General features: G+C 31.5%; 1 protein-coding gene across 1 annotated transcript; it reads right to left on the bottom strand.

Annotated features, from left to right (window-relative positions):
- Positions 1-2,802: 2,802 nt before the first annotated feature.
- Positions 2,803-7,533, bottom strand: LOC148627647 (NADH dehydrogenase [ubiquinone] 1 alpha subcomplex subunit 5-like). Its single transcript, XM_088576643.1, has 5 exons — positions 7,441-7,533; positions 5,455-5,499; positions 4,796-4,912; positions 3,373-3,438; positions 2,803-2,960 (listed from the first exon to the last, which is right to left on the bottom strand). Exons 1-5 carry the CDS (start codon positions 7,459-7,461, stop codon positions 2,859-2,861), a joined length of 351 nt encoding a protein of 116 aa, XP_088432769.1. The 5' UTR covers positions 7,462-7,533; the 3' UTR covers positions 2,803-2,858.
- Between the last annotated feature and the right edge of the window lie 8,409 nt (positions 7,534-15,942).

Below are 15,942 nucleotides of genomic sequence, written 5' to 3'. Positions count from 1 at the left end.
TATTTGTGAATAATTTTATATCTATTATTGTTTGAAGCTTTGTTGACATCCATTGGTTATATCACTATTGCTAATTGAAGTCAACAGTAAATATTTAGGACTGTATTTTGAGTATAACTACGGATGGACATCCACAAAGCTTCTTAATAACATTCTCCTGATTTAGGCATGGAATGTACCTTTTTTCTTTCATTCATTCATTTGGGTATTGTCCCTCTGCACAAATTGTATTTGCAAAAGTATAGGCATTACACAAATCAAAATAAAATGCTTTGCATGGTGCAGCTTTATAGAACTGCAGATGTCGAACCCTGATCAGTTGTGACAAGTATGGACACAGCATACAAGTTCTTTGCAGCTTTAAAAAAATTGTATACCATAACTTTTTCTAGCTTCACCTCTGTAATTCCCTAAATTATTATTTTTATTAAAAAAATCAAATCACTTGCTCACCCCATTTTCTGGAGGACAAAATTCAAAAGAACAAGAAATGAAATTTGTGTGGCTTTCTAGTTCCTCAAAATATGGTTATCATCCTAAAATCAATCTCAGCCTGACTTTTTTAGCTCACCTGGACGAAAGGTCCCCAAGAGTTTATGCCATCATTTTGCATCAGTAATCTTCACATTTTGCTCAACTACATGTAAACCACTTGTCCAATTAAACCAAACTTGGCAGAAGTGATGTACACATGAGTCTCTACAAATGATCCACTTTTTGTTCCACTTGAACAAGGTGGCCACCAAAGGCCATTTATACTTCTGATTGGCCAATATTTAAAAAGAAACTCTGAAACCACAGTTGCAAATGTTTTGAAATTTGATTGGGTTAATGACCTCAATGCCCTTTAAGAACAGTCTACTTTTTGTAAGGCTCAAGGGGTTGCAGGAATGACGTAAATATTGACAACACACTACACCTTTTAAAACCAAATTATATCCATGATTTCATATTCTACAGGTGCGCAATTCAAGCTCTTTAGAGCCTCTAGTATTGTTTTAATACAATTTTGTAGAGATCCTAACACCAATACTTTGTTATACAGTAAAGTTTTACAAAATAATTGCTCCCTTTTCCATAACAGTATGGTTTACAAGTCTAAGCATTCTTGAAAACCTTCATTTTGTGGCATAGACACTTGTACAATCACAGGGGCTTGCTCCCACTATCGAATATGCAGCCCCACTAGTATATAACCTATACAACAGTAATCCAAGATTTGGGGGTGCCTTGCTTCAACTCCATTTTTTTTCAAATAAAATCAAATATATCACTATTTACTGCTCAACAATCATTTGACAAATGATGAATCTAATGAATAAACACAGTTATTACCATCAAATACTTCTACTTAAATCAACATAGTGATTTTAACATGAATTAGATGGCACTTGTTTTGGCTCTTTTCAAATCCAAGTTCCTGAACAGTTTTGGTGATAATCTTCAAAATAAATAGTGGTAAAGAATACTGTGGTATACGAGTTACATTTATGTAGTTAACTTTTAAAAACCTATTGTTCTTGACAAAAAAAACCCAAAGTGAACAAAGTTTGATGAAAATTTCTAGAGGCATATACAAGGTATTGTCCAATTATGGGAAATCCCCCCTTTTTAGCTCACCTGGCCCAAGCTATTGCCACCACTTGGCGTCTGTCATCTTTTATCAATTTTCTTACGCTTCTTCTCTGACATTACTTGACCAATTTAAATTAAAGATGGTATGAATGTTTATTAGGTTATTTTGCATAGAACTGATGTGGATATGTTTTTTTCTGTTGGCCACCGTTACTAAAAATAAAACATTAGTGTCAGAAAGAAGTTTTTTGCATACATTTCTAAAATCATTAGAACGGGGTAAAAATGTTCAACATAATGAGGTCCACCAGTGGTCAATTTTTTTTGTTAATCTTTTAAGGTCTCACTAACCACTTCTAACGTTTCCATTACTTTACATGTTAAAAAAGTGATTTTCAAAGTCTCACTGTGAATTCCCAGGACAAATGACATCTTAAAGCTGCATACCGTTGCGAAGCTTGGAAAATAAGGCTTCCAAAATCATTATGCTAATGGTACGATGATAGAAGAAATTCTTCACAAAATTCACTTGAATAAATAATACTGAAAATCCACATTTTTACCTGTTCTGCTAACTGACAGCATGGAGACATATTACTCACACATGTAAATAATATTCATACACTTTTGTAGTTAATTACATATATGATTTTAAAGTACACATTCTCAGCTTTATTTTGACTACTTTTAATCATAATACACACAAATAATGCACTTACAATGCATATGTCTAGGTTCAGTGTGTTTTTGGTACTACATAGGGGGATGGCCATTTGACCCGGAAGTGGTTAGCGAGACCTAAGCCGTTTTGGAGTTATTGTCCCTTTTTGAGATTTTTTCAGCTTCTTTTAATATAATTACTTACAAAAATCATCTCTTCAGAAACAGCTGGACAAAATTTATAGAAAGTTGATATGAATTTTCCTTTAAGTATGAACATTACAAATTTTTATCAGAAAATAAACATGGCTGCTATAACAAAAATTAGAATGTAGCTGATCAAGCCAGTTGAGCAATTCAGGCTCTTTTGAGCCTCTAGTTTATAATCTAAGTCCCTAACTCTAAATTATAAAATTCTAAATTCATAAACACAAAAATTGGTGGAAGCATTTTCGAGTCATCGTGCAATGTGTGATCAATGGACAGAAAGACGGTGGTATACCATAATGCATCTCGTTTAGACAGATGGGTGAGTAAGAACCTGTACAGGTGAGGGATGATGAGAAGAAGTTTTTCATATACTTTAATATGTACACAATCACAATTAATGAACTATAAGTTCATCACAAAGGCCATTTCCATTGGTTTTTAGGTGCTTCTTCAATTAAAGGTTCCCATGCCTTCCATGACTTCATATTCCTTGCTAAATTCAATTCTCTTTCTGCCTACAAAAAAAAAGAAAAAAAAAGGCAAATTTTAATACATTTATTCTTTTAGTGTGTAAGACATAATAGTCTACAAATCACAAATAAAAAGAATGTGAGGAAAAATAAATCAAGGGAAATAACTCAAGAAAGGATTACAATTTTATCCATGAAACTCAAGACTGAAATAAATTCACACATTTACTACCATAAATGCTTTTTTTCATGAACTATTCCTTTCAAATTTTACATTAGGTCTCAGGTAACATAATAACATGATAAATTAAATGGAAAAAACTGGCACATTGCATTACAATCATACCACAGGATACAGCCTGGTTCACTTTGTTCACTAGTGCTGGATGATTCTCTTGCTCAACTTAGTTACTAAATGGATTTCTGTTTTTATTTTTAAATGTCTTGAAAAAATTACCTGTAAGACAACCTCTTCTATTTGTCCACAATTAATTTTACTTTCTACTTTCATCAAATCTGGTTCCTGTAAGAACAGAAAAACCACTGCATAATTTTATAGAATAAATAAGTAGATGTAGTACTATACATGTTAGTATTCTAAAACTTCTCTTCAAATATACATGTATTAATCAAACTACGAATAGTAAAATGTTGTTATAGTAAATGTAATCATAAAATGAAAGTTAACAAATCCAAAATGTTCTGCTAAAACTATACATTATTATGAGAAATAGTCAGTTCTGAGATTTATTTACAACAGTAAGAACTTTATTTTTAAAGCCTAAAATATTCTTGTTTCTGACATTTAAAAAGGTTTTTGATACAGAAGGACTAGAGTAAACATTAATATCAACATTTAATGGCATGCATATAGTTTTATAAAAAGTTATTAAAAGATTCATATAATTACTCCTATAGCCACATGTCCCCTACCTCTGTAAAAAAAAATGAAATGCAAAAGTCCAACAACTCTTGTAATATTTGTCAAATCAAAATGGTGGCAAAATATGATCAACTACATATGGTGACTAACAATCCTACAAAATTTGAACAAAATACGTTCAGTGGTTTCCTAGTAGTTGTGTCCACAAAGTATTCCTATAGTGTTGCTTGTACAAATTCAACTAAGTCCCAAAACTCCTGTAAAATTTGTTGAATAAAAATTGTGACATAACTTGATCATCTACATATGGTGACTACCAATCTCACAAACTTTAATTCAAAACTGCTGAGTGGTTTAGGAGGAGTTGCTTCTACAAGATTATGGATCCACGAACGAACAGACAGATGAGTACCATTACTTTGTTCCTCTATTCTGTAAGGACTGGGGGACAAAAAACGACATTGGAAATGTTGGCTTTCTTTGCCTGATCTCACAGTATCTAGAGGGATTCATTAAAAATAAAATACTTGTAATATGGATGGAGTGTCAGCAACGTCTTATATAGAGAATAAAAAATATTCTGACAGAAGTCAAAATTTGTAACACAGAGGTAGACAATTGCACAAGTGCGGAGGCACTGTTTTGTCTTTAAATACATTGATGGATACTACTTTATATTTATTTATTAAATAATAATTTGGAAATAATTAGCTGTGTAGAAATGTATTAAGCTTTCCAAGAAGAAAGTCTTACACATAAAAACAATCTCCTATTCAACTTTGCCCATAGCAACATGTGGTGGGCAGAAATAGACAAGAAATCAAAATAGGGGAAAATGCATTTTTTAATGTCTTTTTTGGTCCTTATTTCTATTCACCCTAGTAACATGGCGGTGCACCATTAACACAAAATGAGCTCTTTCCATCATAGGCATAGCCTAAAATCATATTAATTGTCAAACTTCCTACTTGGTATATTATACACAACATTTACTTACTGATGTCACAATACTCAGTCTTTCTTTGATAAGTGGTTCTGTGTGTCGCCTGTAGGCAGCACTCTGTGGCATTTCTGCCAACTTCTTCAGGATAGCTGTGTACAGCCTGGTCAATTTCTAGAAAATGAAAGTCTAAAGACTAATGCTTGCTCATTCAAATTGCCTTGACCGGTTTCACTGCTTTTTGGCATAAATTAGAATGAAAATGTGAGAAGACATACAACAATTATACAATGATGTTTGGTGAGTTTGAATACTACATTGTTATAAATGTCTTAATCTTCTAACCAGAATTAAAATTAAACAGCTGGAACTGCTTAAATTTGCATATATGTACATTAAGACAAGGCACTTATTCCAAATTGTAAAAAAAATCTGTGGGTACAAGTTAATTGAGATCATTAGAATTTCTGTCTCAGGAAAAAAAATTACTTACAATATTAATATCATTATGCCAAGAAGTTAATTAATTTGAAAGAGTGAATAACCAAAATATGATCACTCGTGCAAAGAACGCATAAAGATTGAACTTGTGCACGGAACAAGTTCCGCACACTCTTTAAATCTATGTGTTCTTCTGCACTCATGATCATATTTTGGTTATTCACTCTTTCAAATTAATTATCTAATTAATATTGTTTATACATTGTATAGCATACCTTTCCTGCTAGTGGATCAACAGCAAGTCCTGTGAGGCCAGTGGTCTGAAATTACATAAAATTCAGAATAAACCTAACAGACATATTTGAAAATCATGAAAATGTAAGTCAAGGAGAAGCATTACAGACACCAAGTGATTGCAATTAAAAAGGAGTGTATCCTACTTCTATTAAAGTTCTTTTTTTTGGGGGGGGGGTGTGGGGGGCATTTTGGCATGGCTGTTCACAGCTTGATTGATACATTTTGTAAATAAATGAGTAATACATGTATGCTGTAATGCAACTTTTAGAAAATTACAATGTACATATACATGTAATAAGGAAGATGGCTAAATTAATTATGTTGTGAACAAGGGTCTGAAAATTGTGACAGCCCATGTTGGTCATTTTATCAAACTTCAGCAGATGTTTGTGTCAGTCTCTAACATGCTTAGATCGAGAATAAACTTTAAAAAAAAAACCTTTTTTGTAGTTATTTAAAGATAAATATTGGATTGTGTGTTATTTCATCACATACTATGTCTTTTACAAAATATCTGAACAAGTGAACAAGTTCTCACATGTAAACATTGTATCTCTCAGACTTTTTCATCAAATTGGCAAATAGCTGAAAACTTCAGAGTGATTAAAAAAAAATGTTGATTATTCTTTTTAAAAAGAAATCAAGAATACATTTTGTATATTTATTTAAATTGGTTGTTGACTTTTGTGTTAAAAAGATTCTATTGAAAAATTAATAATTACAAACTACAACTGATTCATAGTTTCAGCACCATGTGATTTTGTTATCACCAAGGATCTTTCTATATTTAACTCCTTGTTACCACAGAAAGATCAGCGGGAAAATGATGGATTTGTCAATCTTTTTCTTAATTAAATCAAGTAATAAATGTATGAAAATTCTCTGCGTCACTTCAATTGATTCTTATATGTTATGGTGCTGCACAATTACCCATAATTTGAATATGCAATCAACTAATCAGTTACAGTCACAGGTGGCTGCACATGGCTAGTATTGATACACACCTTTCAATTAAATTCAAATAAACAATTAGGAGACAGGTAGACAGAATAAAACCCAAGAGACTGTAATCTATAAAGGTTGACAATTTTTTTTATGTCCGATGTTGGAAAATGGTTGTCAGTTATCTGCAAAATTTGTTGGTCAATGACTGACATTTTTTACCGTTTCCGGACCCTTGATTGAGAAGATAATGTTATGACCACTCTCAAATCTCAAGATCTTCCTTCATGAGGAATTAAAAATAAAGTTAATATAAATGTACATTGCATACATGTACATGTATCTAGGGGTCTCCGAATAATTATTTGTAGGTTCTGGGTCAATATTTTACTGGCTAGACTCTACAATTTACTGAAATAGATGTTGCATTGATCAAAAACCCTACTAAATTTGGTTATTATTTATGACTGAGACGAATGACATAGACTGGTTTGATGTTCTTGCATTCAATATGACAACTACATGTACAAATAGAATGTACTTTAGCTTACATGACCAAGTCGACAATCATGACTTTACTAATTATTACAACATTTTTTTACTGTTTAAAAAATAGTGGTTTTGCCACTATCCTGCATTTGTGTCTTTATTTGCATACATGTAATTATTTTGACTGACAGTTGGAGTATATTATATAAAAAAAGATGTCTAATTCTCAAGCAATTGATTCAACAATACAATTTCTTGCAATAACGATAGAAATGATTTTTGACTATTATTGCTAGATACGTCAATACTTCGAAGCTCTAGGAACTTTTTGGGAGATAAAAGCAAAAATGCTGTTCAAGGACATTCAAATCAAATTACAATCGCCACACAATTTTGCACGTCCTAGACTGTATGTAAAAAGATTCAAATTATGGAAAATACAAGGTACTGTTAATTTAAAATGCTTTGAAACGATTTTTCTATTTAAAACCCCCTAAAAACTAGGAGAATTGCTTAAAAATTCTAATATTTACAGTTTTTGTGTAGGCTGCCATTTCTGCCGAAAGTGCTAGTTTTTCGGAACGACTTTGACCTTTTCGCTAGATTTACCCTATCCAAAGGGTCTTACTAATTAACGACAAGAAGCGTCAAGAAGCGACAAGAAATTGATTTAGCGACAAGAAGCGACAAGAAACTTTGAATTAGCGACAAGAAGCTTTAATTAGCGACAAGAAACTAAAAAATACCGATAAGAGGAGATAGACTATTATATTTATTTGCTGTTTGAATAATAAAAAAGATGAAAAAAAATTATCTTTTTTATACTTTGTAAGAAATAATTCCAAATCATCTTCCAAATATACAGAGGAAGATGTTTACAAAATGCTGGAATTTTTAATTGACAACATATTTGTCCAGTGTGGTGGACGTGTTTTTCAACAAACGGTCGGCATTCCAATGGGAACAAATTGTGCTCCTTTACTTGCTGACCCATTTCTTCACTCTTATGAGAAAGATCAGAAAGAAAGAATATCGTTTGGCTAGATCCTTCAATCTCAGTTTCCGCTATATAGATGACGTATTATCTTTAAACAATCCTGATTTCGGGGATTTGAAACATCGCATCTACCCAAAAGAACTTGAAATAAAGGATACTACAGACACTGTGAAGTCAGCCTCATATCTTGACCTATACTTAGAAATCGATGATAAAGGAAAACTATTGACCAAACTTTACGACAAACGTGATGACTTTTCATTCAGAATTGTCAACTTTCCTTTCATCTGTGGCAACATCCTTTCGGCTCCTGCGTATGGAGTGTTCATATCACAACTCATACGTTATACCAGAGCTTGCCGAAACTACGCAGACTTTTTGTATCGCGCTAGAACTCTAACAAATAGGCTTCTGGAACAGGGTTATGTTGCTACAAGATTGAAGTCATCACTACAGAAGTTTTATGGTCGTTATCATGAACTCGTGGATCGTTATGGTGTATCCATCAGCACCATGAAAACTGATTTATTTAACGGGTCATAGTTTTCCTTTCCTCGTTTGTCTACCTTGGACTTGACTTTTTATGAGCAACTCGACGGGTGTTTCTAGAAAAGCAGAGGACGCTTACCCTACCGGTGCACCTGGTCCATGCTCCCAGTTTTTAGTGGAGTCCGAGTTGCTCATTTGCTTTTGTTACTTTGTATGTATGATTTTAGTTACTTTATGTTCTTTGGTGTGTATGTCTGTTTTCCATGTCTGGTCTTTGTCCCTGGATTACATTCTTTTGATTACCGCTATAACCTTGGTTCCCTTGATTACTCTTTAAAAGGAGAACTGAAAATGGAGAAGATTGTAAGAAGTTGTATTAAAAAAAACTTTTGTACATGCAAAGTTGATATGAATTTGCCATGTAAGGTTTAAAATACAAAAGTTAGTGACAAAAGAATGAAGAGGAAATGATTCTTTGAGCTAAATAAATTTTGTGACTTTAATAGTAAAGTTACCCATCTGTATATATCAAAATTTCCGATGCTATATTTTATTGTGGTTTGTGCGTTATACACGTGCTTAAAGTCAACAAAAGTTCCAAAATGATTGTTGTGTTTTTTTTTAATTTATTTTTGTTTAGTTTAAAATGAAGTAAACGTGTTTAAAAATTAGCGCGTGTTTCGACTACTGAAGTCTCATTTTTAACGCTTTTAAAAAAAAAAAAAAAAAAAAAAAAAAAAAATAGCGGAATAATTGCAAATCATTTTATTGTGGTTTTTGCGTTATACACGTGCTTTAAGTCGACCAAAGTTCCAAAATGATGTTGTTTTGTTTTTGTTTTCAATTTCTTTTTTTTTTTCATTTTAAAATGAAATAATAATGTTTAAAAAATTTGAGGCAGGAGATCCATGAGGGCGAAGCCCCCCCCCGAAGCTCCGCGGAGATAGCGTTTTAGAGCATCATTTATGCCTCTCCTGGATGTATTTTATCACAAAAAAAAAAAAAAAAAAAAAAAAAATGGCAAAATTAAGTGCAGGCAAGTTTCGACAATTGAAGTCTCATCAGTAACGTTTTGTCAAAATTGGTGCAATTAAATGCAAATTTAAAGAACCAAATTATTTTCTTTGTTGTGTAAATTTGTAATTTGTTCAATTTTTGAATTTAGATATAGATATTGAAGTAACTTGTGTTATATAATTTTTATTTTATTTTTGTTAGTCTCATCTGGAGCGCTTTGCCAATTTGGAATAGGTATAACCCCCCCCCCAAAAAAAAAAAAAAAAAAATCACCCCATTCATCAATTTATTTCTTTATTATAATGTCATTTAAAATTCAAACTTCATGTCGCTAAATCAATTTCCTGTCGCTTCTTGAAGCTTCTTGTCGGTAATTAGTGAGACCATTTCCAAAGTTTTCCCGCAAAAAATTGCCTGCAATTATAGAAAATCCAAAAAACACAAGGATTTTTTTAATATGTTCTTGATCCACCAGGTTTACCGGTAATAAGTTCCAATTTTCACTGAGCATCAGAGCATGAGAGCTTGCCATCAGAAGAAGATTTGATAGGTCCAAATATGTGTGCATAACTTATGCCATAAGTAAGCAGACCAGCATTTGTTACCTTAGTAGTACAGTGCTGCGGACAGGTATCGAAAAGTGCTTTAGTTTTCGAGTTTAATGGGCCAGAGGGTATACAGCTGTATCATATGTCAATGGAAAGATAAATCAATGTAGTTATTGAATATCGTACTTATCAAAGTGCAAAACAGAAAAGTTTTCTGCTAAGTTGTATTAATTAGAGGAAGCGGTCAAAGATCAATCGACCCCAATACACTTCGATAAGTAATTTAAGTGAAATCATTCATTGTAGGTACTGGGAAACAAATAACATCTAAAGATCACATGTATACAATTTCAAAAATGTGAAAAAGAGAACTTTTCCAACAAAAGTTGCCTTTAAATCACAGAACAGAGTTGCACCTAAAAATGGTTGCATTTTAGTGCATTTTAAATGATTAAGAGATAATAAGACAACATAGAATATTACAATGTAAATCTAAATATTCTTTACTGAATAACAAATAAAATAAACACAACATTCTTGATTCGATCAGCAACATGGGCTTTGCAAAATGAGTTTTAAGTTGCAAATTTTCACATATTTGAACTACTAATTGTGCTAAAATTGTAAAATACGGAATTTTTTCCAGGCAATTTCTCTAGTTTCCGGACTGTTTTATGAACAGTCACAATACAAATACAAATATTATTGGCTCAAACTCAGATATAAGAAATGCTTAAGGCCCATTATATGCAAAGATATATATATGACATTATCAATATACATATATAATGTTGAGACTATAACAATAATTTGGCAATTACACTGAAATATGAAATAATTATAATAAAGTTTTCCTTAGGTCAAGGCATTTAGATATGAAGGAGGAAGACATTTTAAGAACAGGAAGAGAATTGCTATTTAAAATTAGGTTTACTTTTATTGTTACATCTTTATTATTAAAATTTTTATAGTAGTTGAAAATTTTATTTTGAAATATATTTTTTGTGTATTATATGCACTACAACTACATTATTGTAAATAAAAGTGTATTTCATCTTCAAAATTTATTTTGAAATATATTTTTTAGTGTATTATATGCACTACAACTAAATAAAAAGTGTATTTCATCTTCAATGTTTTCACTGTTACAAACTGGACATAATTTATTATTTCTAGGAATGTTCAAATGTTTTCCTTTTTCAATCATTAAATGATGTGCATTAATTCTAAGTTTGCACAAATTAAATCTATCAGATAAACAAGATAATCTGTCTACATAAGCTGGTCTTATGCCCATTTCATAGACTCTTTGGAAGAGCTATATATTCTGGAATTTTGTTCTTGGGTACACTGGTCTTTGTTTGATTTGCTCCAAGTGTAGCTCAAGTAACTATATCTCAGGGAGTTTAATAATCCTTCAATTTGTTTTGTCCATAAATTTGTCAATCTGGTTGTATTATATATTTCATATATTAGAGTGTTTTGATCATATAAAATGTGATTCAAATACCCAATAGATGCAATGTTTATTTTACTTTTCAGGGGAAGTCTACCCAACTCAGCTCTACAAGCATCTTTGGGGGCTTTACAGTAGACCCCTAATATCTCTTTAATGAATTTGACATGTATTTTTTCAAATGGGTCAAAATCTTTCAAAGATACACCAGAACCCCATATTTCACTACAATAGAATAGAATGGGAGAAACAAGTGAATCAAATAATTTTTCCAGGAGTCTACAAGGGTTATTCATACCAACAGTTTTTCTAATTTTAAATAATGCTTTTCTTGCTTTTTCAGTTGGTGAATTTATAGCTAAATTAAAATTACTGTTATGTTTCATAATGATGCCCAAGTAGTTATAGTGTAACACAGTTTCAATATTCAAATTATTATATAGGAATTAATTATCGTGTCTACCTTACGTTTTGATGAAAAGACTTAAGGTTTTGAGATTATTTTTGTACATCCAAATATCATACATATTTTTTTTGTTGCATTTGTCTTTGTATGCTTGGACTTCAAATAAAACTCAAGATTTTTAAAACCATAAATCAGGGATTCTCAAACAAAAAATGTGACTCGGGGTTCATGATAAGGCTGGACTTCGTAATAAATTTGATATTACATAAACTGTGAACTTTGAACTTTGCATGGAAGTATGTGCAAACATGTACATGCCTATTGTAACAACATTTATGTCTTAGGATGTTTAACTGGGCGCCCGACTGATGCTTTAAATGCAATATCATCTGCAATGACAGATCCACACTGTAAAAAGGAGGGTGCCAGCTGGGGTTCCTCAGAAAAGGGTGTGTATTCTAGGATATTATTTACTATTTTTGTCAATTTCATACATGAAAATTTTCCAATAAAAAGGGGGAAGCCAATCTCATGCACTCCCTCTGAATCTGCCGCTATGGTGTCTTATTATCTCTTAATCAATGAAAATGCACTAAAATACAAGCAATTTAGGGAAATTTTTGTTCTGTGATTTAATTATCAACTTTTGTCGGAAAAAGTTCTATTTTACATTTTTGAAATTCTATATATATGATCTTTACATGTTACTTGTTTTCCGTTACCTACAATCATTTCATTTAAATCACTTATCAAAGTGTATTGGGGTAGATTGATCTTTGACCCCTCCTCTAATTAATGCAAAATAGCAGAAAACTCGACCACTTTTCAGTTAAAAAAGAATAATATTCAAAAACTACATTGATTAATCTTTCCATTGACATATGATATAGGGTATACCCTCTAGGCCCATTAAAGTTCGAAAAATCCTTAGCCGTCCTTAGCACTACATGTAATAGCTATGGTTACATCAGGTTACATGTTAACAAAGTAATAGGGCAGAAATTTTTAATTTGTTACTTGGAAATAAAAATATAGATAGTGTATGGTTCTTTGATATCGATGGTAACATTAATACAATCATATAATGTGATGAAGGTGAAACCTTTTAACGCTCACGAAGAAATATTGATTACGTAATTTTCATAAACATCTGGGCACCATACTGCAGACTATTGTGGCCAGTCCTATTTTGGGAAAGCTATGAATCAATTTGTATTTAATTATCGAAACTAGCGAATATTTTCTGATACTGGTTTGGCTCTCAATTGTATATATACAATTATATGCAAATAAAGCTGCCATTATGCTGTTTTTCAGCTCCTGAAAATGAAGGTACAAATCAGATGTTGATGCTTTTTCTTGCCATAAGTATACAGTACCAAGTTTATAATACAACCATAAACGCTCCCTTTGGGAGTGTACATATATGAATTTTAGTTGAAACCCAGGTTACAATGGTTACATATCTGGTCATTTGATGATTTCCTTGTAAAGTTGTACATAATTCAGTATATTTTTATTCAGGTTACAAGGGTACACTGGTTGCTTTAAGTACATTTAAGGTTACCTTAAATTTGAAATTCTTTCTAAACCCAGGTTACTCTGGTTACAATGCTGACATGGGTTACATCTTATTATCTTTGAATATTTTCCTCATAGTTTATCAGTTTTCAGTGCATTTTTATTCAGGTTACATGGGTACATTGCACTGAAAACTGAGAAACTGTACAAGGAAAACATTAAATGATCAAAAGCAAGTTAATGCATGTGCTTGTAAAAGGTAAGGATCCAGTATATATCGGTTCAATCCAAAAAATAGGTAATAAATCTAAAAACTGGTATAGAACGACAATCTACGATTCCCACCCACCACCATATATTACAGAGGATCATAGCAGCACTCCACTACGAGACTTAGCATTGACAGTGTTATCAAAGTGTTTATGAATTATATATACAAACTAAAAACAGCACACTACACAGCATATCGTCCATGCATAGTAAAAGCTATAAAAACAGTGGCTGTAAGACCCCTGCAAAATGTACATTGTATATACATGTATGTGGTCAAATGGTTATGATATTGATAAAGTGAATATTTGCATTTAGTAAAAATGATAAAACCATACTTTAAATTATAAAATCTACCAAAAAAATCAAGAATTGTGAGACGAAATCTAAAAATTAAAACCAAATTATTCAACAATACTAACAGAGATAGCAAAAACTTCGAGCTCTTAGTACAGTGAAATATGGTCTTTGCTTGTAACTAAAGTCTAAAATATAAAGCATTGTAAAAATTATTTGTGACTGGAAACTAGGTCAATTTAAATTATCCTCTTGTTGTAATGATACATGTAAGCCACCAACAAAAATTAGAAGGCTTTGTGCACAACTCTGATGGCAGTTATCAAATAGAACTGATTAAACGTGCATACTTATATAAAATTTTTGGGCCTATAGTAATATTATAAAACTATTTGACTATTACTATAATGTTCCCCCTCATACTGTAGCGTCTAAAATGTTGACTTAGTTTAGTGCGTCTCTCTCTATGTAAGGTGTATACAAGTCCTCTAGAAACATCCTTGATCTTTTTACCTTTTTTGTATGATGTTAAATACTTTGAATTTGCCATAGATCTTTAATATCTGTCTGATTTCTAATGTTGCCATTTTATATGTTTCTATATTTGGCGCCGCATACAACATGTTCATAACATATTGTTCAAATTTGAAATAAAAAAATTGGTCTACAGTTTTATTGACACCTATCGATATTACAAATGTGTTAAATAACTTTGCTCATTCATTTTGCTGAATGTTTTCTTTGTAAAATGTGAATTATTCAAATTTGATAATATTTTAAATTCCAATCACAATGTTTATATTGTTGAATCGGCTGTGATTTTGTTACCAAGAGGATTTTCAGGGGTTGGTAGATTGATGAAAACAAACATTTATTGCCTTATTTTAGGTCAAAAATTCTTCTGAAGGTTATTGTTCCTACTAAATAAATCTTTATTTTCAAATTTATTAGAAATTACATTTTTGTCAACATTAATTTTAAAAAATTAATGTTTTCAGTATTTTGCCAACAATCAGCTCTTAGCAACAAAAATGGCGGAACAGTGGAATTTTGATAAAGAATTATAAAATTCTTATAGATTTTGCATATCAATTGGAAGCACTGATGTTTGGTTTTAAGGTACCAGTATTGCATTGCATATCCTTGAGCGGGTGTACGTCAAAACATGGATGCTATAAAAATATAGTGCATTTTCTTTTTGCCTCTCTACAAACTAATGTTTTGTCAAAAGATATAAACAGTGACTTGTAAAATAGAGCAAACATCACACTGTAAGATGAAAAACTTTTTTAAAAGAAAATCTAACATAACATAAAAATGTTCCACTGAAAAGGTTGGTTTGATGAGTGCAAAACGAAAGTGAAAGTAGAGAAAACGGCTATTTATAGTTCAATACTACTTTTCTGTCCGATCTTCGTTAACTCACCCCATTTTCTTTGCAAGAAATTATTTTTTCACATGCCCTTAGAAATGCTACATAAGTGAAAGTTTTATTGAATCAATTTACATATTTTTTAAAAAATCCTAAAAATATGCACTTCATTATGAAGTCTATGGGAAAATTAATACGATACTGAGACCTTTATTAACTAAGAAATGCATAACAAATGAAAAGAAAGACAACTCTGCATCTATAAAAGAACAGCTGAACAAAATTATGATTAAATCAAAAATGGGCTTGAACTGACATTGAGTAGTTGGTACATAAAATGTGCTTTGATAGTCTTTATAAATGAATCAGAGTGCCCGCAATTGGTTTATTTCAATTTTGTTTGTATTGCTTTGCTACAGAAGTTCCAACTGAAGGGACAAAAGTTAAAAGGGTCATAATATGTAAGAATATTTTATGGTTAGTTTGCCCAATCTGTTTAGGCATTTTCCAATTCTTTTGAGTATATTAAGTTGTTTTGATGCGTTTTTGCAAATACGTGTATTTGAGATGTGACTTTTGAATTTCAGTTCAAAATCAATGGCTACCCCTGCAGTAGTTTTACTTTATTTTCACAATTTCAAGTGAAAGCTTACATGTATATT

Source organism: Perna viridis, chromosome 1, assembly GCF_037379345.1.
Source record: "Perna viridis isolate PV_CMFRI_1.1 ecotype Kerala chromosome 1, ASM3737934v1, whole genome shotgun sequence".
In the NCBI taxonomy this organism is placed as follows: Eukaryota; Metazoa; Mollusca; class Bivalvia; order Mytilida; family Mytilidae; genus Perna; species Perna viridis.
This window is presented reverse-complemented; position numbering and strand designations above follow the sequence as displayed.